The 27,547-nt window shown below is 37.0% G+C and overlaps 1 protein-coding gene and 1 pseudogene across 1 annotated transcript; one reads left to right on the top strand and one right to left on the bottom strand.

Annotated features, from left to right (window-relative positions):
• Positions 1-13,034: 13,034 nt before the first annotated feature.
• Positions 13,035-13,774, top strand: LOC127857313 (fibrinogen C domain-containing protein 1-like; annotated as a pseudogene).
• Positions 13,775-23,785: 10,011 nt separating this feature from the next.
• On the bottom strand, positions 23,786-27,308 carry LOC127857312 (3'-5' exoribonuclease 1-like). The gene is made up of 4 exons (XM_052393719.1): positions 27,207-27,308; positions 25,288-25,398; positions 24,332-24,496; positions 23,786-23,947 (listed from the first exon to the last, which is right to left on the bottom strand). The coding sequence occupies exons 1-4, from the start codon at positions 27,306-27,308 to the stop codon at positions 23,786-23,788; spliced, it is 540 nt and encodes a 179-aa protein (XP_052249679.1).
• Between the last annotated feature and the right edge of the window lie 239 nt (positions 27,309-27,547).

Raw genomic sequence — 27,547 nt, 5'->3', positions numbered from 1 at the left:
CTCATTAAAACAACAACAACAGACAAATGCATTAATTTATAATACAACCATGACAACCGATACCGGCACGTCGCACCGTGCTTAAACGCACGTTCCTACACCTGGTGTGTAACAACCCACTGTGGCTTCAATTAAGACAAGCGCCTTAACCGCTGAACACATCAGCGCATACTCATTCACGAGTAAAATTAACAACATATGTAAACCGACAACTTCGTGTTAATAAAACATTCAACATAAACACACACATTTAAAAAACAGACAAATACATTCCAATTTCTATTACAACCACTACAGCCGATACCGACACCTCGTATCGTGCTTACACTCACGTTCCCACACCTTGTGTGTTACAGGTCACTGTAAAATGGCAAGCGCCATAACCGCTGTACACCTCAGCGCATACTCATTAACCATGCACGAAAACCTCGTACACCCGAAAACCTCGTGCTCCCTCTTTTGAATTTAGGGCAAAAACAGAATTAGTTATATAGGGAAACACCTTATTCATGATATGGTAAATTACACATGACGAGTAGAGCCTTTAAAAGTCAACGAAAAAAGCAATCATTCTGAACCGCAGGTTTTCTGTACCAAATATTCCAACACCATTTCTGCATGGTGTATATGAATCTTTATTTGTAGGCAAAAAGATAAAATCTTTAACAAATGCACTAAAGTCGCCAGAATTATCACATATAAGTGGCCAAAAACTAGCCGATTTCCATTCTGGCGCAACCAAAACGCCTTTCGCTTTACAATACGCCATTTTACTCAAAAATCTGGGAATTAGAGTAACAGGAGGAACGTACAGCCCAAAAAACATACTCCAGTCAAATGTAAATGCATCGATACCTGCAGATTTAGGGCACCAAAATCTACTAAAGAATGTTCTGACGCAAAAACATCTACATCTAAATGGCCCCATTTACTTTGCAACATTTCAAATACATATAAACCAATTCCCCAGTCATCCGTCTCTACAATCTTAGATAAATAATCTGCCAAACCGTTTTCTTCTCTCGGAATCCATTCAACTTCTAAATGAATTGAATTTTTCGCTGTTAATTGGAATATTTTGATAGCTAAATCTTGTAGATCCTTTTTCATAGAACCTTTTTTAATAACACTACAAACTCCCTGATTGTCTGTAAACCATTAAACGCGGTGACTTGCAAGCACATCAATTAATGACTTTAAAACTCTATAAACTCCACAAAGTTCCCGCCAAGTAGAAGACATTTTAGTCTCCTCTGACGACAATGACCCATGCGCCACAACATTCACCGTCCCTACCTCATATCCGGCATAAGATACAGCAGATGCATCACTGTATACTACTTTTGAGCACGCGCCAGTAGCAACAAGCAATCTTTTGTTAAGCAAATTGAGCGTTTCTCTCCAAAATGCCAATTGCTCTACACTATCGATTGACAACTTAACATACGCATTCCACGTGCACTCTTTCGCAACATCGATACTCAAATATCTAGTCATTATTTGAGCTACAGGGCCAATTACAATACTCATAGAAATAATTTGATCAATTAAACTAGCTACCTTTCTTACTGGCAAATAAACAGAGCCCAATAAACTATTGATGGTATTCATAGCCTTGCTAATTCTTCTTTCAGGAATTCTTATTGAAAACTCTCTCATATTAATATTAACACCCAGCCACTCCATTTCCTGTACTGGTTCCCAGATACATTTATCTACATTAGGGATAAACCCAGAGAGAAGCAAATCTTGCTTTATATCAGACGCAAGCTTTTTCGTCTCCTCATAATTATCATGTGTACCAAAACCATCATCCAAGAACATAATAACTCGTTTACCTTCGCCCCTCCACTTTGCTATAAGTTGCCTTGTAAGCTTAGTGAAAAAATAAGGTGCTACACCCAACCCGAATGCAAGAACCTTGAACCTAAAGTAACTAACTACACCATGATCATCTTCAAACGAAAACCCAAGGTAAGTTGTATGTTCAGAATATATATCCACAAAATGGTAAGCAGAATGTATATCAAACTTTATCATAAATCCCCCTTCTTTAACAAACATCAAACCTAATCTCAAATCCTCATATTTAACCGATTGTTTCCATACGTGTTTATTTACCCATCTCAGATCCAAAATGAGACGCTTTTTACCATTACTTTGAATGGATACAGAAAGTGGATTAACAACACGAGGAGGGGCATCTGTTTTTTCTACCAAATCCCGATCTAACAAATCTGTAATTGCTTTCCTTACAAACTCCCTATTATCACGTGCTGATTTATTGTTTTTAAGCAATACGCTTTCGGGTAAAGAATAAAATGGAATCTTATAACCGTGTTCTATAGAATCAATAATAAATTGATTGGCGCCAATGTTTTTCCAAAATTGGATATGTTCTTTCAATCTATTTTTAACAATAATGTCTTTCTGACCTTGCTCGTAAATAAAATAATCATTAGTAAATCTGTCATTTTTTTCATGAATGTAATACTCATCTTTAAATACAGCACTTTCGGTCACGGGTGGGCTCGCCTCAGTGGCATCAGTACTTCCTGGCCTGAGCGCTCGCTTGCTGCCCTCTGGTGGTGGGGCACGTCCGCCGGATGTGACCGACCTGTCCACACGCGAAGCATGGCCCGAGCTGGGGACCCCATCCAAAGTAACCACGAAAAGAACCAATCGACGGTGGTGTGGGCCTCTGTGGTAACGGGTACGGCGCCGGACGTGTTCCTGCCTGTCCCTCAAGCAACAGACGGAGTGCGTCCGAGTGTCCATACGGGACGGCTGGCTTTTTCTTTAACTTCGCCTACTTAACCTTCTTTTTCTTTAGAGCTTAAGAATCCGCCCTATTGATTCTCGACTCGTCATCAGAGTCACTCGCGAAGGGGGTTCTGTTCATACTGTTTGACAGTTTCCCACCCGCCTTCTGACGTTTCCGCTATCCTTATGTGTTTATTTCTCGTGTGAATTTTCTTGGCAACCTCCGATAAAACTTCCTTTGCGTAGTCGCTTTTCTAGTTTTCAATTGCCCACATGCATTGCTTGATTCCTTCATGGACATCACAATTGAAATCATTTTGCTGTTTGTTTCCTTCATATTTCCATTTAATGTCATTATGGTCTTGTTTAGACGACACTGGTAAACTAACTTGCTGTTTCAAAGAAGTTATATCAACTTGCTGTTTCTTTAATTCAAACAGAATTTCCTTTAAATTGTTATTTATGTCTTCCGAACACGTGGCTCGCTCCATGTCGCCCATTGTGTAAACCCCAGCCGAAAAATAACATGTATACCGTGCGAGTTCCCAAAGCTGAATGACGAAAACTGACCACGTTTTAACCATGCGCGAAAACTCGTGCTTCTAGAGCGCCTCTAGCGGCAAATTCTAATGAAGGGAAGTAATTTTCGACTCATTCAATAAATTTGAAACATCGAAAATTATATATCGCAACAATACCGATGGATTAAACGAGAACATGCAACTAAAAACTAAGTCAAATCTAGCTAAACTTAGTGAATTACAATCTACCTGAGAGGTCGCGTCGTAAATCACGACCTCCTGTCCCACAGCAATTGCCAACGCAAGCAACTGTAATCACAGCCAGAACCTTCATGTTGATGTTGATCCTCAGCGACGAATGCGTCCCAATAAAGACGAATGCTAGTTATACATACACTTTCATTACATCAAGCGACTCTCGTTATATGTATTTTCGCGAAAACAGGACATGAATAATTTCGCAATTTATATATTTTTAACAAATGACAGTCATTGTCAACATCTTGATTAATGAATCAAAATAAATCAAATATTTTGAAATTGAGGAAGTTTAGTTGCGAGTACATACAAAATAAACATAACAAGTTACCAATAAAATGTAAGCGACTTTTCAAAACATAATTTGCCAAGTTTTGGTTGGTTATCAACCAATGGGTGTGAATTATTGATCATTTATACCAGGATTTTCCATCATTTCAATGCGATTCAGGCAAAACAAATACGCTTGTTTTGCAATAGCAAATTAAGGATATTTATAAATATGTTATCGTTACATGTTACGGGAGCACTTAAACTCGATTACACCCATAAATGCCGGATGCAAACCTAAAGTACAGGGGTGGCGAAATCTCAAAGAACTATACTTGTCCACGGACAACAATTTAGGAAATTTAACTTGTCCGTTGCTGAACTACACTTGTCCGTTAAACTTAATGTTTATATAAATTATAAACGCATTTATTGTTATACCTACACATGTACCATTCTAATCAGATAAAATAGTGGCCAGTTTCTTAGAAAACTGATGATGGCAACGGTGTAATCCTCGTTGAAATTGTGCATTTCATGCGTAATATTGTCAAAACATTTTTTCATCACGTAAAGCGTTTTAACAAAGACTCGTTGAATTAATTACACACAACTGTAAACGTTTTGTTTTATTCTCAAATGAGCATAAGTAAATGTCTTATCCGACAAATACTTCTGAATTTTAATGACAGCCATTTCCATATGCAACGTAACTATCCGGCAATGCTCGAATTTGTATGAAATAACATGAGAAAAACATGATGCTAGACTTTAGCCAACATTTGGTATGGGAAGGTATAAAACCCGGAAATGTCCGGAAAATCCGGAATTCTTTTAGGTAAAACCCGGAAAAGGTTAAAATGGTTATTAATGCATTATTATTCGTCCGATATGAATTATAATGGTACCGTTGGAAAGAAGAGCCTCCAAAGCTTCTAACGATGTAATTATATGGCAGGGTCGGGGTCGGTCTGTAAATTGCGGTCAAATTCCGTCTACTTTTAGGGGTTCTTTCGCACAAAAAAAATGCCTAATGGAAAACCCGGAAAAGGTAACAGTGGTTTAGAGGAAACAGTTTTATTAATTCGATATTAATTATAATGATACCTTTGTAAAGAGGATCCTGATAAGTGCCTACGAATGATTTTGATTTATATCTTATATTGAGGGTAAATAGTATATATGATGGCTTTTGTTGTCGTGATAGCAATAAGGAAAAGACAGCGGGTGGTTTGCCTATTTTCCCTCATGATCTTATTTCTGGAGTTAACTTATTATTTTATTAAAAACATGCGACGTTGTTTTTGTTTCATTTCATTGTGCCTTAGAAAGTTACAGTTATGTTGCTCTGGTGAACATACAACCATTGAGTAGTTGAATAGTTTAATCAAATTAAGCGTATTCTCTTTTATTGTAGTTTGATTGAAATTGTCATGCAATTAGGTTAATTAGTGTTTTGCTTTTGAAGTTTTTTTTTCTTTTGGCAAAGTGTAATGTTTGGCGCCCTTAAACCGGGTCTAAACCTCAGGCTATGCGTTGCTTTGCATGGGCCATGTTAATGCGGTGACCCCAGTGTGTGTCGTGTTTTTGTCTTGTGTTGCTCTGGTATCTTCAATACCATTGAGTAATTAAATTGTAATAAATTGAATGAGTTTTAATTCCCTTTTATTATTGTTTGATTTGAGTTACAATGCTAAGACGTTAAATTTTATTTACACTTAAATGTATTATAAATATTGTTGGGCCAAGTGTGAGGTTGAGCGCTCTATAACCGGTTTAAACCACCAATGCTTTGCATTGACCGTTCCAAGGCGGTGACCCCAGCTTTATTCATATTTTGTGTTTATGTTGGTTTGTATTGTGCTGTATTGTGCTGTTTTGTACTGTTTGGGCAATCGGTCACTTGCCTTAAATAAAGGACCAACTAATTGTTTTTAATGAAAATTCAATACTGCTCCAGCAGCTGGAGTTTCACTTCTTTATATTGTGTCTAATTAAATTGCAATTGGCCACATGCCTAAAATGACCGGCCTTGTTTTGACGATATAATAATTTCCTGCAGATGCAACTTGATATTTACGTTATTTATAATTGATATTGGACTCGAATCTGTTAGTTCATCCATAATAAACAATTATTAAACAGCGTATATTCATCAGCATAATTCGCTAAACGTAATATGAAGCTATGTATGTTTTTAGAATTTTCAAAACCCTATCGTGTGTGTTTCCAAAATAATCGTACATAATGATAGTATGACGATATTTTGTACAATCCTGACAGACGCGTTAACTAATTATATTTGCGTAAATGACATGTACTTGTATTGCCCTCTTTTCGTTATTATTGATGAAAACACGGAGCTTCATATCACGTTCGGTTATCTCTAGCGCCACCTCTGTTTGGAGTTGTATTATTTATTGAGTCAACTATACTTCCAAGATGGTACTTGTAACCGATAGTAAAAATGAAGATAAGTAAGTTTATATGTCCTCGACGATATCACAAGTCCCTTAAATGTAACATGTGGGAAACAGCAATTAAGATTAAAGAAACCTACCGTTATTAACGTCATGCACAACACGTGTAAAACATTGCCCAATTACCGGAGTCTTTGTGCCGATGATGTTTGAACCGATAACGAACACAACAACCTGTAATGATGGTTTAATGTACAATGAACAGGATTTGATGTGAATAAAAGATAATATATCCCTTTTCCGTATATACAAGAGAAATTGAGAAAAATAAGTTTCAGTCTCGTGAAAATGTGACATTTTATGTCGTGGGGACAAAGCAGGAAGATCCTTATCGCGCATGCATACCACCGCTTTAGTTTAACATGAAATTGGTGGGGTTATCACAGGGGAGGGGCGGAGGCGGGCACAAATCTTGACCAAAGCGTGACCAAACGATCGTTATTTGGGCATTCATAACGTTAAATATAAGTGACATGAGTGTGGTGCTTTATAAAAATTTCGGTTTGGGGGACTCAAAACATGTATTTGAAAATCTTAACAAGTATTATCAAAGAACGAAATCCGGATAGTGCCATTAATAATCTCGTCCTCCTTTCATTACGGGCGATAGAACAAGTTATATCAAGAAACATGATGGTTATAATAACGTTAGCATGAATTAGCTTTACACATAAGTATATAGCCTCTGTATGGGGGAATTAGGTAGAGTCCGACAGATTCCTGTACAATTGAGGTTAAGAGAGGCAAATATTACAAGGGCCAGAACTTCCTAAATAATAGGTAATATATAACTTCCGGCATTAATGTACAACTGCATGTCGCCCTGAAGAATGTCCAAGAGTATAAATGAAAATCCATTGAAATAATAAGAGGAGAAGCGCTCACAAGAAATTATTCTTATACTAAGTATATTGAAAAAATAATCCAAGGGTCATTTTTTACAGTTTAACGGTAAGCGATATTTAAATTTCCGAATAAAAGACGGGAGAGCTTATGTCCGCCCCTATGAAATTGACGGTAGGGTTTTTATCCGTATGCCTTATTACCCTATTATATGCATGTAAAGTGATAATTTCGAAAGAAAAGCGTGTTGCACGAAAATCGACTTTAAATACTCCAAACTAAATTTTAGGGTCGGCAAGAAAAAAAAAACGTAGGGTCGGGTTACCGGAAACAATTTTACGCTTTAAAACTGTACCTTTAAAACAAAAAATGTCATAATTTGGTAAGGAAATCAAACAACTTATACCAACCTACAGCGCACATCTGATATTGAAAACATACTTTTGCATATTTTAGGAACGTCATAAATTTTCCTTCACAACGATATTATTTTAATTCAAGTCGGTAGAAAATATTGCTTTTATAATTACTTTTATCTTTTCCGAATTTTACGCAAAACATAATTTGGCATTAGAAATCATAAAACTTTACCAACTTTGGACGCTAACAAGAGTGCTTATTTGATATTTTAAAACATTATTGTTGCATGTTTTACAAACCTTAGAGGGCCTCTCTACTAGGATACCATTATAATTAATATGGAAAAAATAATATAGCTTTTATAATCACTTAAACATAGGTTTTCCTTAAATGTGGGTATCTCTTTTTTGTATTATATATTGTGAAATGCGCATTTTTCAGCTGATTTGTTTGATATAATTATCATGACGCTATGTTAAAAAATAAAAAAATTATTAAGAAAACATGTACATCGCATACGCACTTTTCTGGATGGACGGACTTTTTGACGTTACGTCATAGCATATTTTGATAATAACATAAATATATAATATTGACACATCATTAAATATTATTAACCTATACAATTACAACTATTAATGTAACACTTGATCAATATCAAATTTCGTATTTTGCATGGTTTGTTTTTGAATACACGTGTAAAAACAACAAATAAAATAAGTTGTAAATAAAATTAGTTTAACACGAGACAAACACATACCATATCTCCAGGTTAATTTCAAAACTGTGTTGACTGCCATTACTTCGAAAGTACAAGTTTTTAAATGAAATAACGAAATAAATCCTGAACTTCTTCCATTTAGATTTTGTTTTGACTTTTTTATTATCTTATATTTATTCAAACCAAGTTATACATGAACAGCACATTCGTCTTTAAATACTACTTGTATGTATACGCTGCCCTGTATCTTTTTGAGCAACAGTATTTAAAAGTATTTTATAAAAATAATAGACTTGCAAAACCAGCATAGTTGTTGATAACCTGTCATCAGGCCAACGGAGTTCACATTTTGCAAATGTATTTTGTGTTTTGACCTTTTTGGTCAGTCATCCTGGTTATTCACAATATCATGAGGCGTTTATGACACAAAGGTTGCATTATATCAAACCATTCAGAACAGTAGTATAATGTTATAACGTATTGGGTTGTTGGTTGCATGGTTAACACGTACTACAGTATTTTTAAAATGGTATCAACGCCATTGATAAGAAATGAACCGTGAGGAAGACTAGCAAGCACTGATTAACACAGTATTAAAATGAAGTGTCTTGAAACATTACACGTGTTTATATTTGCGTACACAACCGGATTTATAAGCGGGATATTGTGAGTAAAACGCCGAAATATATTGTATATATTATAATACATAATTATTTTGTTTACCAAATATCTCCGCTCAATATTTACGCCATTGCTTTCGGATTGGCCAAACGCGTCCAATTGTGTCGTATCATATGATCAATTGTTCAAGTTAACTTCTTTGTGAGGGAAAACTATTTTTTCCTGTTAACGTGTTATTTGGTGTTTTATCTCAACATAATCTTCCGGTCTTTACATCCATGTCAGTTGGATTTGAATGAATTTTCTTCATGTCTAATTGTGTCGTATCATATGATCAATTGTACAAGTTTTATTCTTTGTCAGGGAAAACTTTTTTTCCTGTTTATGTGTTATTTGTTGTTTTATCTCAACATAATATTCCGGTCTTTACATCCATGTCAGTTGAATTTGAATGAATTTTCTTCCTGTCTTTTTTAGTTTCGGGTTTGAATTATAACATTGGAAAACCAATCAAGCACACGCGAGTAAGTTGTACTTCAGGAAGTAGTGTGATTTTGCTTTAAATGTATAATATTGCTTCATAAGCTCATCTGAAAATACGTCATGATGTTATAAGTCAGTCGTAATTGTATGTAGTGAGTTCTACCATTAAACTCGGTTAAAACCTCAGAGTGTTTTAAAACAGTATTTCAATATTTAATTTTCATTTTTGCAGATGAAATAAGTCAGAAAATGTTATGTTCAAATTATACATTATATATATGTTTTTTATACATAATGACTATTTTACCGTCTTTGTTAAACTTTAATATAAATTGTACTTGATTCAAACGGAACACTTCACCCAATCAACGGAACTGTACGTAATCCAACTCGGCTTTCGGCTTTTCACGTCCCAACGTCCCGACGTTTGTGAGTCTAGAAATTTAGTAAGGTAGGAGCGATGTGACACACTCTGGGTTTTCCGGACATATCCGGGTTTTATACCTCCCCTTAGGTATTAATAATGCATTTTAAAATTTAAGACGAACGTTCAACATTTAGGTACGGAATGAACGAGCAAACCAGTCTGTACACTGCCTTTTTAACTGACAGGCCGAATGTTGAAAATGCGGCATGCTAGCCTCCTGGTCTCTTATCATGCTTATATGCATATCGTCTTTTTTTGTATTTCTCAACCCGACTGGTTGTCCACGGACAACTTAATTGAAAAAAATCAGTTGCCCGGACAAGCAAATGTACGACTCGGGCAACTCGGACATTTGATTTCGCCACCCCTGAAGTATAATAGCTTTTCAAACGAACAATTTTGATTGTAACATCAATTTAAAATGAACGACAAGATGACTCAAAATTCAATACATATAAAAGGACTGTCAGTTGGCAATGAAATGTTTCGTTGTAATTAAGAAAGTTTTTATTAAAATGAAATAAACATGTTAAACCTGTTAACATTATATATCATAGTAAACAGATGCAGTTGTTTTTTTAGTTAATAATAAGGCTCTGGGTTAATAGTTAGTCATGGCATGCGCATGTGCTTTGATAATGTCTATTTCTGCCTTGCAGATGAACATGCTTGTCCATTTATACGGACCCCGGAGCCTTTGATATTTTTTGCTGTGACGGCTCTGGGAACTCTCAACTCTCAGCAACCCTTTCGGGTATAAAGCTGAGAGTTGGATTATTGGAACTAATCAATATGCAAGTTCTAGTCATAAAAAAGCAACGGGGGGCAATCGGACAAAACTAGCGACCATCATCGCGTCATTGTCACAATGATAACATACAATTGGAACTAATTTAAAACAAAGGTTGCACATTCTGTAATATTTGAATGTAGACCTTTTTGTGAACGTTTACATAAGGACCTAGCTTTTGTGTGAGCCACTCCATCTCAGTAAACATGAAACTCTTCGTCAGATTATTTGCCAATCCTAGTTATGTGCAGCGTTATGTTTTGACCTTTGACTTCGACTCGCTATTTTACCTTGGTTGCGAGATTTGGCTCTTTATTATTTGCACTTCTTCTGAAGTTATTTGAAATTACATTCATGCTGGACAAATGTAAGCCACGTATTAAATATTGATGTTGTTTTGTTTGTTTGTTCTTTTAATTATCCATTATATGAATCTGTTGACGATTTAAAAACCTGAAAATTACAACGCGAAACGATTCAATAATTCGGAGAGCTCTGTTGTTGTCGTTATAGTTTGCGGTACTACGAGGATTGCTTATATAAAGTATGAAATACATCACAAATTGTATTAGCATGGTCGAATTGTTTTAACGGTAGACTTTTACTCCAGGACTCCAGGGCCCAGTTGTTCGAGCCCAGTTGAGGTTTAATTTTTTTCTTTTTTTAATTGTATCCCTTTTTTACTGGAGCTTTTTTGATCCAATTTAATGCATTTAATGACAAACTTCAATACATGCCAAAATCTGTGAAAAGGCCCCTTTGAATAACACTGTATGCTTGATACAGTTATGTTGAGGACAATTTTATCACGAAGTATTGTCTTAAGATACTCACTTTTGAATACTCATGATAAGTAATTCACTAACAAAACTCTGATTTCACACATATGATTTTATTATATTTTTTGGTTTACTTGTTAAATCACCTTAAATATTTTAAGAAAACGATGACGCAAACAACATCGTTCTCATAAGGTTCAGAATCAGGTAGGCCAAACATTCCCTTGTCGATGGTTTACTTCAGCTCACTGTTGTTAAACACGTTAGAATCACCCGCTGATCAATTGCTTACGTCTGCTTAAATGATGTCGTGATTTGCGTCTATCAAGGTCATGGAGACTTTGGAAGTGTAACACATGTAGTTGAAGAACACAGAGCCATCACGCCGAGGTCACAGTATGGCGATGTGCGTCTTGTACAAGGCAACAATACAGTTGTGCAACTTCCAGCGGTCACAGAACTGCTTAGCGATTTATTTCACCCATCTGGCATTTCAGGATAGGGATTTAGTTCCTCTGCAAATTGTACAACTATTGCATCGCAATAATGACGGATGATCTTGGAATTGGAGTTGTTATCCTAAACCTTTATCGAACAACGTCATACCAATGCCATTTACATCGCTGCGGCTGACGCATTCGCCTTCATGAAGTGGCTCGTGTAACCACCGAACATCAACCTGCTTCATACACGTAATTGTCGGTCCAGAGCAGATCGTATTTGGTCCATATCGCTGCCTTTATTTCCCGTGTCTTTGTCTTATAGGTCAGGGTAGGTTTGTGAAAATGCCGTGTTGGTTCGTGTTTATCCGGTGCTATCCGAGTCCCTTCCGTTTTGGTCCGTAGCACTACCGGGTATGTCCGGGAAAGTCTGTGTGAGCGCCGTGTTGATTCAGTGTTGCTGTCGCGTTTGTTCGTGGTGCTGCCGTGTTGTCACCGTGGTAACGGTCATCGGACTGCCATATGAATTCGTTCTTATAAAGGAATGTGTCTTCAATATCTTAAGAATGATGCTAAATAGGCTAAATATTCGTTGTATGCTGTATAATATTTCATTTCATATTTATTATCTTAATGCATTGGCTAAACTTGTAACTTAATTGGGAATGTATAGTCAGTACGCTTAATACGCTTTATATTTTGTCTTATTATAGATACTTTCTTAGTATGCTAAATAGGCTAAATAGGCTGTTTAAAAGGCTACAATAGCTAAATATGATGTATGCTTCACCCTATTTAATTAACTTGCTTAAAAGGCTAAATAGGAAGCTTAGCAGGCTTAAACGCTCAATAGGATTTATATATTTAAATTTTAAAAAACTAGCCCAAAAAGTATGCTCAATATGGTAAAATTGCGAAGAATTTATGTTTTAATCTTTTTTATTCAACAGGCCGCGTAGTCTAACTACAGACACGTATAAAGGCACACCATATCAACGATAAACTTGTCATGTATTGGGAAGAAAGCTTGGAGAAATATCCGCATATGCATGTCTCGCTTCAAAGAACTAACCCATGAATTGCAATCAATTACATTAATCAACGTATTCAAACGCCGCATTCGTATTCTTGTTTCAATGTTTACACAAAATACCCAATACGCAATCGTCAAAACTGACCAATCACAAGTATCATTTCGAAAAATACTTCTGTTTTGTTAAACTTGACACATAAATAACGGATATACAACAGTTATTTGTAGTTTCTGATATGATAACCATGGCGAGGATATGTGCTTTCTGTTTTCTGTTTATTCTTGGTGTGACCGTTTCAGCGATTAATACCTACAACCCAGGGCAACCGACAATAAGTGGATCATTGTATACCTTTTCAGATTGCTTAGACATTCTTCGGCAAGGGTTTACTGCTAATGGTGTTTACACCATTAAGCCATCGACTTTCTGGCGATCACTTCAAGTCTACTGCGATCAAACGACGGCTAGAGGGGGATGGACTGTGATTCAACGGAGACAAGACGGTTCAGAAAACTTTACCAGGCCTGGATCGATTATGCTTATGGATTTGGGTCCCTGGAAGGTGAATTCTGGTTTGGGAATGAGTTTATACACCGACTTACTTCAACCGTACCCAATAAGCTGAGAATTTAATTGCAGGATTTTGAAAACGACTATTGCGTTGCACAGAACGGACGCTTCGTTGTGGGACCAGAATCCGATCTGTATAGATCAACGATTGCATTCTTCAGCGGGAACGTCACAAATTCGTTCACTCCCAGGCACAACAACATGCAGTTTTCCACTGTCGATAACGGCCCAGAAAGCACATGTGCACAGTCGTACAAAGGTGGATTCTGGTACAACAATTGTCATGCGGTGAACATTAACGGTTTATATCTTAAAGGGAAACATGATTCCTATGCTGACGGTGTCAACTGGTTGGAATTTAGGGGTTATCATTACTCTCTAAAATGCACTGAAATGAAAATCAGACCTCATTAAACATTTTACAAGTGCTTATCGCGCCACGGCACTGGATGATTGTCTGTCCATTTGATAAGTCGGTTATAATTCTCTAAAGATTAATTTTTCGATAAGTGTATTGTTTTAATATTTTCACTTGAAACTTCTGTTAAAGGATAGCATTTTGCATATTGTGTACAATAATTCAGTGTAAAAATGTATAAGAGGAATATTAAGCTTCAATAAAATCCTAACCTTCCAAAAAAAAACTACCGTAATGTACGTTGTTTTGTTTATTTAAACCTCAAGCGTACATAAATTTATTACACAAAATGGAAAACGTTAATCATTTCTGATACAACAAGCCCATTTCGTACATATAAACTCTGTAATATAACAATATATTTGAACGAATCAATCACTAAGCCGTACATTAAAACTTCATTTTTTGCTCGGACTGACAACTATTTTGTAGCGTTATTGCGGAATGACGTTATTAACATTTTCTTAAAAACACCACAGTTCACCATTATCACATACAAACAAACAAGTTGAGTGAAGCAACTCCGCTTGCTCTGTCGATATGTTTTTACGGCTTATTTGCCTGAGGGTTTTGACCTGGATTTCTTGAGATAATTTTATGAAGCCGGAAAATTGATTGCCAATCGAACAGAGCAAATTGTCAGAATTTATAAAAATGAAAACATTCAACAATCGTTTAACGTACAACAATCACTATTTGATACGTTCGGAGAGCAGATAGAAATTCATAATAAGAAAATGCAGTTGATCCACATATACGGTATATGATATATACAAGAAGCAAATTCATACATTATTTTATTTTTTATTTTATACAGAAATGGTTATTTCATGTAGCCTACTAAAAAGACACTTTCTATAAAAGGAAAGTTCAATGCTGCAACTCAATGCTGTGGCAGTTATTAAATCCATTTTCTCCGTTCTTCAAGTCTATTATTTGTTTTGATGTCATTGATTTTGTAAAAATTATAAAATATAAATGGAAAATGTCTGCATATTTTTTTTTATAAAAGACCACGAGATAAAAGTGAAATTGGTCGAGCTCATATCACCGGTTCAAATTGTATAAACAAGGCGAGTAAAATACTTTTTAAAGAGTCCCTGCTTCAAATAGTGCTTAATTGTTACTTACAGCAGATTAACTAGCTTAAAGGTAAACACGAATTATTGATCTAAGACATTTTTGAATTGGGGATTAATCAATTAAAAATTAACTATTTATGCTAATAAATATTTTTATTCTTCAATTTTTCAGACTTATTAATAAGTGCATCTTTAACAACAAATTCTATATAGTATTTAATATATAATAATGGTAAATAACTTTCCAAAAGTAAACTGTGGTACCATATGAATTGTAATATTTCGAAATGTATTTACGGTATTGATACATTTATCTATTTGTTACTGTTTTTATACGCGAAGTCTGTGTTCGAGATTCCTCGTTTTTGGGAGGATATTTATTTGTTATCTTGGGGATCGGAGAAGACATTTTACAAAGCTTCTATGTCCGGCGGTTGTCAATGCAAGTATTAATCTACGACAGAAATACCAAAATAATATTAACGTTGATTGTCATTTTTTAACATTTTTCTAGTGTTGTTTTGCCCCCGTTAGGAGGGCATATAGTGATCGGACTGTGCTCATAACTTCTTTGTCCCTAGAGATGTAACTTTCATATTTGGTATGCATGTGTATATGGACAATGCCTCTCCATACGCACACAAATTTTGACCCCTGTGACCTTGACGTTGAACTTAGGGACCGCGTTTAGGCTTCGAAATCTGTGTTTAGGTTTCGAAAAATGCTCATAACTTCTATGTCCCTTGAGATATAGCCTTCATATTTTTGGTATGCTTGTGTATATGGACAAGGCCTTTCCATACGCACAAAAATTTTGACCCCTATGACCTTGACGTTGAACTTAGGGTCCAAGTTAAGGCTTCGAAATCTGTGTTTAGGTTTCGAAAAATGCTCATAACTTCTATGTCCCTTGAGATATAACCTTCATATTTTTTGTATGCATTTGTATATGGACAAGGCCTTCCCATGCGCACAAAAAATTTGACCCCTGTGACCTTGGCGTCGAACTTAGGGTCCGCGTTTAGGTTTCGAAATCCGCGTTTAGGTTTCGAAAAATGCTCATTACTTCTATGTCCCTTGAGATATAACCTTCATATTTGGTATGCATGTGTATATGGACAAGGTCTTTTTATACGCACACAAATTTTGACCCCTGTGACCTTGACGTTGAACTTAGGGTCCGTGTTTAGGTTTCGAAATCTGCGTTTAGGTTTCGAAAAGAGCTCATACCTTCATACCTTCTATCAAGCGTTTATTGGGGGCATAAGTCATCCTATGGTGACAGCTCTTGTTTTATATAAAATAACCATAGGTGATATGTAACATATTGACGTACATTGAAAACACATTTATTAAAAATCAAGTCAATTAATAAGATCGCTAATAATAGTTATGTTTAATATCAATTTATCATCATTGTGTACTTATATAACTTATTATGACTTATTATATACCGAATACCTTATAATTCGACATGAGCGGTGGGAGGGAGGAAATATACCGGTAGACCGCTTTGTCCGCGTTGGTATGGAACGAATTTCCCGGATAATCAGATCATTTAGTAAAACATACTTGACTATTATGCCTATTAAGTTTAACTACATATAAACAATGCATTTTACTTTCTTTTGTTTCACACCAAAATTTCGTCCTCTTATTAAAAAACCCTATACTAGCTTACTATTTTAATAAAACTAAAAGCTGTTGCATTCGTTAATGGATCTTGCGCGATATCAGGCTTACTCAACACCAGGTCGCGCATTTGTAGTCTTATCAGGAGTTATCCTATCCGCAATAAAGTCACAACACCATTTCTGCTTGATGCTGCTCATATATAACATATAAACAAATAAGTATAATATACAATATTGAAACAGAAACATTTCATTTACAGACTAAATATGGTCAAATTTAGGCTGTGTTTATTAGTGTTATAATTATTATATGAAACAACAAATCAATTGCGTACCAACTTTATCAACAACTGTGTTTGACCTTATCATAACAAAAAAGATACACAACCAGGCAGCACATACAAAAAGTCGACACGTTGACGAGTTAATTCATTTGTGAAGTAACATGGTGATATAGATGTACATTGTAATACTCCCTGATGTTGAGAAAACAGTCCATCACACAAAAGGAGCCTTTGATGCTCCAATAATTTGATTTTATGTGCTTAAGACTTAAGCTACAGAATTTATGCAATTGCATATGTAAACCATGATAAACATAATACTATTCAAAACATTCATTTTGTATTTTCATACTGCAAATAGGAATTGTTGTATTATCTTTATATCACATATTTTGGAACTTGCAATGTAATATGTTATTTACTGTAATATACATGCATCAATTCTTTCCGAAAAACGCTGCAAACATACATTTGTGGGCTGTATAGACCATAAATCACATAAAATAGTAGTTGAATAGTTAAAATTTTCTCAGTGTTGTAGTGCATGGTTAATTTTGCATAGCTAGATTGTATAATGGTGCAGTATGAGATTAACATGTACTTAGGTTACTCATGCCACTGATAAACACTGATATACAACACCGTCAATGAATTGTTTATGAATAGGGACGTATCTTTATAACAAAAGGCAATTGGACTGCTAAATACTGAGGTTTAAAAGTCTAGCCAGTCTAGCAAAATTCTCTTTAAAAACCTAAATCCAAACAATGTCCTGCCTTAATTATTGTAATTATTACCTACCAGTGAAAACTTAATACTCATATTTAATTTCACAGATGGACCAAACAGTCTAGAAGGCCAGCAGGGTAAAAGCTAACAGAAGCAATTTGCAAAATCATGATATTTTTCTGTTAATCTTTCCCTTGAGTATTTTAGAGAAAAAATATTCAGCCTTTGTTAACAATTACAACACCACTACATTTTATTGAGAAATATCAATTTAAAAGTGGTGGAATAAAAGTCAAAGACACAACTGCCCAATACAAGATTTTACAGAATATTCATGACTTAAATCTGAACTAATTTGTTCAAACAAAGTCCATAGCATTATGTTATTTTTATAAATAAATTTCAAATTTAATTCTAATTAACTTTCACCGAAAAATTGCTTAAAGCAAGTACACAAGTTGTCTATGTGATTTGAAGGTGTGCAATAAATATAGAAAAGAAAAATAATCCCTATTGGCAACAGCATTCAATTGCTTACTAAACAGCGCCATGTTGCCCTGCAGTAAACAAACACATTATGTAAGAACAATTGGGCTTTCTACATCATTTACACAATATATAATGGGAATAGTGAATACAAAAGTGGGGGTAGAATAATAAGCTGCATGTATATATCGCAATACCGGTATCACATAAAAATAAATCCGCTAAGCATTAAAATGATATTATTTTGAGAAAGGACGTTGAAAATATAATAGCTTACTGTTCATTTTTCTCTTCTGGTATGACGTTTTCTTATCATGAGATATGACAATACATATACCATTATAAAGTCATACATTTGGTAAAATGGTACAGCCTTAGACAGGCTTGCACTGTCTCATGAGTGGACAAAGTAGCTTTAGACCAGTTTGCACTGTCTCATAAGTGGACAAAGTAGCTTCAGACCAGTCTGCACTGTCTCATAAGGGGACACAGAAGCTTTAGACCAGTCTGCACTGTCTAATAAGTGGACAAAGTAGCTTCAGACCAGTCTGCACTGTCTGATAAGTGGACAAAGTAGCTTCAGACCAGTCTGCACTGTCTCATAAGTGGACAAGGTAGCTTTAGACCAGTCTGCACTGTCTCATAAGTGGACAAAGTAGCTTTAGACCAGTCTGCACTGTCTGATAAGTGGACAAAGTAGCTTCAGACCAGTCTGCACTGTCTCATAAGTTGACAAATGAGCTTTAGACCTGTCTGTACTGTCTCATAAGTGGACAAAGTAGCTTTAGATCAGTCTGCACTGTCTCATAAGTGGACAAGGTAGCTTTAGACCAGTCTGCACTGTCTCATAAGTTGGCAAAGTAGCTTCAGACCAGTCTGCACTGTCTCATAAGTGGACAAAGTAGCTTTAGACCAGTATGCACTGTCTCATAAGTGAACAAAATAGCTTCAGACCAGTCTGCACTGTCTCATAAGTGGACAAGGTAGCTTCAGACCAGCATGCACTGTCTCATAAGTGGACAAAGTAGCTTCAGACCAGTCTGCACTGTCTGATAAGTAGACAATGTAGCTTCAGACCAGCCTGCACTGTCTCATAAGTTGACAAAGTAGCTTCAGACCAGTCTGCATTGTCTCATAAGTGGACAATGTAACTTTAGACCAGCATGCACTGTCTTATAAGTGGACAAAATAGCTTCAGACCAGTCTGCACTGTCTTATAGGTGGACAAGGTAGCGTCAGACCAGTCTGCACTGTATCATAAGTGGACAATTTAGCTTTAGACCAGCTTACACTGTCTCATAAGTGGAAAAAGTAGCTTCAGACCAGCCTGCACTGTATCATATGTTGACAAAGTAGCTTCAGACCAGAAAAAAGTGAACAAGGTAGCTTCAGACCAGCTTACACTGTCTCATAAGGGGACAAAGTAGCTTCAGACCAGTCTGCACTGTATCATAAGTGGACAAGGTAGCTTCAGACCAGTCTGCACTGTCTCATAAGTGGACAAGGAGCTTAAGACCAGTCTGCACTGTCTCATAAGTGGGCAAAGTAGCTTCAGACCAGTCTGCACTGTCTTATAAGGGGACAAAGTAGCTTCAGACTTATGAAACAATGCAGACTGGTCTGAAGCTACTTTGTCAACTTATGAGACAGTGCAGGCTGGTCTGAAGCTACATTGTCTACTTATCAGACAGTGCAGACTGGTCTGAAGCTACTTTGTCCACTTATGAGACAGTGCATGCTGGTCTGAAGCTACCTTGTCCACTTATGAGACAGTGCAGACTGGTGAAGGTAACATTTGCAATCGGAGGTCAAAATATGCTTTATTGCAACTTGTTTGAACTGTACCTTTGTCATTTATCATGAACTTCACCATCCATTAAACTTTAAAGGCCAAATATCAAACATGTACATGGCAAGCTTGTGAAATAATTACACAAATTAATGACATTTTGTTCGACGTGCATGTATTGCATACAGGGATCTTGTAAAGTTGGCTCTTGTTAAGTAATACAATTTTATATATACTAAACTCCTACGAAAATCTTATAATTGTCCTATAGCAGGCAATAATGAAATGAAAATGACTAAAATGTCGTTTCATATCACAAACAGAACTGTAAAATTTGTATTGTCCTTCTTAAAGTTCTTGTTCCAGTTTGCTAAATTACAGGAGTATGTGCGGCCCTTGCTCAGCCCTAAACTGCCCAGCCTCTGTACCAGTTTGACAGGGATTCACACAGGTATGACTAGTGCTGTCAGTGTTATTTTCTCTACCAACTTAACTGGATTATTAAGGTATATGTCATATAAAATAAAAGGCTTCAAACATTAACTGTTGTCAAAACATGTAAATTTGTTGGTTAGCAGACCATGGAAAATCCGTAACAAAATATTTGTGTCTATTGATAAATATTGGTTCCACAGTATCATCTGTGCCAACTTGAATGGGATCAATGAAAATGGGTTTAATGCCATTTAACGATCTGTGGAGTCAATCCTTGACCTTTACAGGTATATTTGTTTGCTACCACATGTGGGCATGGGTCTTATGCCATGTAGAAATCTGTGGAGTTGACTCTTGACCTCTATAGATATCAATCTTAGCTGCATCATGCGACAATGGGTCATATGTCATTTGGCAAGCTGTGGAGTTCACCCTTGACCTCTACAGATTGCCATCTGAGCTGCATCGAGCGGAAACAGGTCTTATGCCATATTCGGCCATCGTACCTCCTGAAAATCTAGGTTATTTGCGCAGTCTACCCTATCTGCAATAAAGTCACTCAAGGATTTGTTGATTAATCATTTGACATTGTAGCTAATTACTCAGCAGATTCTAGGCTGGTCTGATGCTACGCTGGCCCAAAATTGCATCGACCCATTTCGGCATGAAGGAGCTCATATAGCGTTCTTGCTAGTCACGTGGTGTTCATCACTTATGTTGCATTCTCTAGTTCTATGCTGGGTTTATGTTTTAGAAAAAGATTAACAAGTGATATAGCATATATTGTCAAGTAGACAATTAGTCAGAGTTTATTTTTCAGGAAAAAGTTGACCAGGCAGATCCCTTTGTGGATGTCCTTGCCAAGGTGGAGAGATGGTTCTCACAGCATGGCCTCGGCCAAGAGAAGACGTTTGCTGTGCTCACAGATAGGAAATGTTACTGGAGCTACAATGCTATAACCCCTTGCAAACAAAGTAAAAGGGGGGTATACTTTATGATTTACAATGGACTTGCTTCCGTCTGTCTGGCAGGCCATGTGATAACTCAATGCAATGTAGTACCCCCAAAACTTTCAAATGCACAACATTAAATCATGCATTCCATTCATTAATTAGTATGAAGTTCAGTATTTTCAGGTCAAAATTATTCTGTGTTGAAATCATTAAAGTTATGCTTCTTTTTGAACTTATACTTTCTACGAATTGATTTTAACACCTTTTTACAGACTATGGAATATGATCTCAGGAGTATTTGACAATATTCAGGCACGTTCTTGTTGAACATGTATTGGAATAACAAATTAATTAAGCTATTATTAAAAAATATCAAATGCCTTTTTTAAATAGCAGTGGCATCGATGATGCATAGGACATATCTCGCATGGCGATCAAGATGCTCTCGGACGGTTGCTGCCTCTCCATCAACGAGCAGATCCAGATCAAGGTCGACCCAGGCTGGATTGAAGCTACCTTGTCCACTTATGAAACAGTGCAGGCTGGTCTGAAGCTACCTTGTCCACTTATGAGATAGTGCAGGCTGGTCTGAAGCTACCTTGTCTGCTCATGAGACAGTGCAGGCTGGTCTGAAGCTACCTTGTCCACTTATGAGACAGTGCAGGCTGGTCGGAAGCTACTTTGTCCACTTATGAGACAGTGCAGGCTGGTCTGAAGCTACCTTGTCCACTTATGAAACAGTGCAGGCTGGTCTGAAGCTACTTTGTCCACCTATGAGACAGTGAGGGCTGGTCTGAAGCTACCTTGTCTGCTTATGAGAGAAGGCAGGCTGGTATGCAGCTACCTTGTTCATTTTTCAGACAGTTTAGGCTGGTCTGAAGCTACCTTGACCGCTAATGAGACAGTGCAGGCTGGTCTGAAGCTACGTTGTCCACTTATGAGACAGAGCAGGCTGGTCTGAAGCTACTTTGCCCACATATGAGACAGTGCATGCTGGTCTTAAGCTAACTTGTCCGCTTATGAGACAGTGCAGGCTGTTCTGAAGCTACCTTGTCCACTTATGAGACAGTGCAGACTGGTCTGAAGCTACTTTTCCCACTTATGAGACAGTGCAGACTGGTCTGAAGCTACCTTGTCCACTTATGAGACAGTGCAGACTGGTCTGAAGCTACGTTGTCCAATTATGAGACAGTGCAGACTGGTCTAAAGCTACTGTGTCCACTCATGAGACAGTGCAGACTGGTCTGAAGCTACTTTGCCCACTTATGAGACAGTGCAGGCTGGTCTGAAGCTACTTTGCCCACTCATGAGACAGTTAAGACTGGTCTAAAGCTACCTTGTCCACATATGAGACAGTGCAGACTGGTCTGAAGCTACGTTGTCCACTTATGAGACAGTGCAGACTGGTCAAAAGCTACTTTGTCCACTCATGAGACAGTGCAGACTGGTCTGAAGCTACTTTGCCCACTTATGAGACTGTGCAGGCTGGTCTGAAGCTACTTCGCCCACTTATGAGACTGTGCAGGCTGGTCTGAAGCCACTATGTCCACTTATCAGACAGTGCAAACTGGTCTAAAGCTACTTTGCCCACTTATGAGACAGTGCAGACTGGTCTGAAGCTACTTTGCCCACTTATGAGACTGTGCAGACTGGTCTGAAGCTACTTTGTCCCCTTATGAGACTGTGCAGGCTGGATTGAAGCTACCTTGCCCACTTATGAGACAGTGCAGGCTGGTCTGAAGCTACTTTGCCCACTTATGAGACAGTGCAAGCTGGTCTGAAGCTACTTTGTCCACTTATGAGACAGTGCAGACTTAGCTTCAGGCCAGCCTGCACAGTCTCATAAGTGGGCAAAGTAGCTTTAGACCAGTCTGCACTGTCTCATAATTGGACAACGTAGCTTCAGACCAGTCTGCACTGTCTCATAAGTGGACAAAGTAGCTTCAGACCAGCCTGCACTGTCTCATAAGTGGGAAAAGTAGCTTCAGACCAGTCTGCACTGTCTCATAAGTGGACAAGGTAGCTTCAGAACAGCCTGCACTGTCTCATAAGCGGACAAGTTAGCTTAAGACCAGCATGCACTGTCTCATATGTGGGCAAAGTAGCTTCAGACCAGCCTGCTCTGTCTCATAAGTGGACAACGTAGCTTCAGACCAGTCTGCACTGTCTCATAACTGGACAAGGTAGCTTCAGGCCAGCCTGCACTGTCTCATAAGTGGACAAGGTAGCTTCAGGCCAGCCTGCACTGTCTCATAAGTGAACAAGGTAGCTTCAGACCAGCCTGCACTGTCTCATTAGCGGTCAAGGTAGCTTCAGACCAGCCTAAACTGTCTGAAAAAATGAACAAGGTAGCTGCATACCAGCCTGCCTTCTCTCATAAGCAGACAAGGTAGCTTCAGACCAGCCCTCACTGTCTCATAGGTGAACAAAGTAGCTTCAGACCAGCCTGCACTGTTTCATAAGTGGACAAGGTAGCTTCAGACCAGCCTGCACTGTCTCATAAGTGGACAAAGTAGCTTCCGACCAGCCTGCACTGTCTCATAAGTGGACAAGGTAGCTTCAGACCAGCCTGCACTGTCTCATGAGCAGACAAGGTAGCTTCAGACCAGCCTGCACTATCTCATATGTGGACAAGGTAGCTTCAGACCAGCCTGCACTGTTTCATAAGTGGACAAGGTAGCTTCAAACCAGCCTGGGTCGACCTTGATCTGGATCTGCTCGTTGATGGAGGGGCAGCAACCGTCCGAGAGCATCTTGATCGCCATGCGAGATATGTCCTATGCATCATCGATGCCACTGCTATTTAAAAAAAGGCATTTGATATTTTTTAATAATAGCTTAATTAATTTGTTATTCCAATACATGTTCAACAAGAACGTGCCAGAATATTGTCAAATACTCCTGAGATCATATTCCATAGTCTGTAAAAAGGTGTTAAAATAAATTCGTAGAAAGTATAAGTTCAAAAAGAAGCATAACTTTAATGATTTCAACACAGAATAATTTTGACCTGACAATTCTGAACTTCATTCTAATTAATGAATGGAATGCATGATTGAATGTTGTGCATTTGAAAGTGTTGGGGGTACTACATTGCATTGAGTTATCACATGGCCTGCCAGACAGACGGAAGCAAGTCCATTGTAAATCATAAAGTATACCCCCCTTTTACTTTGTTTGCAAGGGGTTATAGCATTGTAGCTCCAGTAACATTTCCTATCTGTGAGCACAGCAAACGTCTTCTCTTGGCCGAGGCCATGCTGTGAGAACCATCTCTCCACCTTGGCAAGGACATCCACAAAGGGATCTGCCTGGTCAACTTTTTCCTGAAAAATAAACTCTGACTAATTGTCTACTTGACAATATATGCTATATCACTTGTTAATCTTTTTCTAAAACATAAACCCAGCATAGAACTAGAGAATGCAACATAAGTGATGAACACCACGTGACTAGCAAGAACGCTATATGAGCTCCTTCATGCCGAAATGGGTCTTATGCAATTTTGGGCCAGCGTAGCATCAGACCAGCCTAGAATCTGCTGAGTAATGAGCTACAATGTCAAATGATTAATCAACGAATCCTTGAGTGACTTTATTGCAGATAGGGTAGACTGCGCAAATAACCTAGATTTTCAGGAGATACGCTGGCCGAATATGGCATAAGACCTGTTTCCGCTCGATGCAGCTCAGATGGCAATCTGTAGAGGTCAAGGGTGAACTCCACAGCTTGCCAAATGACATATGACCCATTGTCGCATGATGCAGCTAAGATTGATATCTATAGAGGTCAAGAGTCAACTCCACAGATTTCTACATGGCATAAGACCCATGCCCACATGTGGCAGCAAACAAATATACCTGTAAAGGTCAAGGATTGACTCCACAGATCGTTAAATGGCATTAAACCCATTTTCATTGATCCCATTCAAGTTGGCACAGATGATACTGTGGAACCAATATTTATCAATAGACACAAATATTTTGTTACGGATTTTCCATGGTCTGCTAACCAACAAATTTACATGTTTTGACAACAGTTAATGTTTGAAGCCTTTTATTTTATATGACATATACCTTAATAATCCAGTTAAGTTGGTAGAGAAAATAACACTGACAGCACTAGTCATACCTGTGTGAATCCCTGTCAAACTGGTACAGAGGCTGGGCAGTTTAGGGCTGAGCAAGGGCCGCACATACTCCTGGAATTTAGCAAACTGGAACAAGAACTTTAAGTAGGACAATACAAATTTTACAGTTCTGTTTGTGATATGAAACGACATTTTAGTCATTTTCATTTCATTATTGCCTGCTATAGGACAATTATAAGATTTTCGTAGGAGTTTAGTATATATAAAATTGTATTACTTAACAAGAGCCAACTTTACAAGATCCCTGTATGCAATACATGCATGTCGAACAAAATGTCATTAATTTGTGTAATTATTTCACAAGCTTGCCATGTACATGTTTGATATTTGGCCTTTAAAGTTTAATGGATGGTGAAGTTCATGATAAATGACAAAGGTACAGTTCAAACAAGTTGCAATAAAGCATATTTTGACCTCCGATTGCAAATGTTACCTTCACCTTTGATGTACAGAGATTAGTGTGCCACATGCCATCTCTTCATATTGGTTATTTAACGTAAGTTGTTTTACAATTGTGTGATGATTAACAAAGTTAAAGTGCAGACATTATTCTCAGAAGGCTGATTTGTACCTTCGACTTCTAAGTGTGACCATGACCTTTGAATTAAGGGGACAGTAGTAAAAGGAAATGTTGATCCATTCATTTGTGAGTTTTTTTTTTAATTGAGTGATGAATGACACAGCTACAGTCCGGAAAGGTTCAGACAAGCACAAACACATCACCACACATACAGTGATGTGACTGCTATATCGAAAATGTCTATTGGTTCATTTAATTACAGGAAATACACCTTTTACTTGAAATAAAATCTGTCAGGCGATTCATGAGCAACTAGCTAAAACCAACAATTCTAACCAAGCTCAGTCATCAACATTGGGGCGAGTAAAATAGCTTGCCATTTTTTCAATAAATCAAAATAAATGTAGTTCTCTTGCAATAAATTAAAAAAAAAACAGATGAAAATATTCCTATAAACGTAAGAATTGCTTAATTGAGTTTATTATACAGCGAAATCATTATTTCGCATATCATAATATAAATTTAAAAAAACAGATAAACATGCACTCATAAACACTTGAAATACTGTTATTAATTATTATTAAAAGCATATTAACCATGTTTATGGTTAATATGCTTTTTTACCCGATCCAAAAGGCACAGGCTATATAATATAAAGAAACAAGAGTGTAAGATTGGTTTTACTATAGCCATATAAAGAAAAATGCCCCGCACCTTGGCAGCCATGTTTTTCAACAGGATTGAACCATTTTCAAACTTATCCAATATATCATTAGAACAATTGTTCTGACTAAGTTTCATGAACATTTGACAATGAATGCGACTTCGAGATTGTTAACTAGGTTTACTATAGCCATATGGGGAAAACTGCCACGCCTCCTAGCAGAATCTTTTTTAATCAGCTGGAACCATTTTAGAACGTGTTCAGACCGAGTGTCATTAAGATTGGACAATAAATGTGGCTTCTAGTGTTAAGAATGATACTGTTGACAACGCTCAACGGATGATGCACAACGGACAAAAGGCGTTAACAAAAGCTCATCATGAGCACCTTGTGCTCAACTGAGCTAAAAAAAACATAAATGAAAATTGACAAATTGCACAAAACACAAATGTTAAAGCATTCATAGAAGCATACAGATCAAATGTATATGAAAATATTTTAGTCTGGAAAAAATTAAGTTTTTAATCAAAAAGTAGCTTTATTTATAGATACTACTCTCAATTTGTTTTCCAGTGTGTGATCCATCCAGGTTATCCAGGTTTAAATGTTTTACCAAATTTTTGTTTGATTTTTTAAAATAAATAATGCTTAACAATTAAACAAAAATACTTACAATTTCCATTTGTCCACATCCACCAGTACGGCAGTGAATTCAGTGATCTGATGGCTGTAGCTTGGTTTGTTCTCTTCACAAGTTGCCTCAAAGTAAATCACAGCAAAGTAATCATAACCAGTCAAGTACATTATTCACACTATCCTACAATGTTCCATATACAAATATTCAATGAATTATAAATGGACCAAGTTCTAACTTGAGTTAAAATTTCTTATGTTTAAAATTGCTTGGTCATAACAAAAAGGTCAGTTATGTTCATGCCGATGTTCTCAAGATGAATCACCAGCAAATAAATATAGAATTAATAGTGCATACATATCGTAGTACTTAAAAGTGCTGCTCTTTTTCATTGGTCTTTTAGAGATAA

Source organism: Dreissena polymorpha, chromosome 14 (genome assembly GCF_020536995.1).
Source record: "Dreissena polymorpha isolate Duluth1 chromosome 14, UMN_Dpol_1.0, whole genome shotgun sequence".
In the NCBI taxonomy this organism is placed as follows: domain Eukaryota; kingdom Metazoa; phylum Mollusca; class Bivalvia; order Myida; family Dreissenidae; genus Dreissena; species Dreissena polymorpha.
Note: the sequence above shows the minus strand (reverse complement) of the source record. Positions and strands in the feature narration are given on the sequence as shown.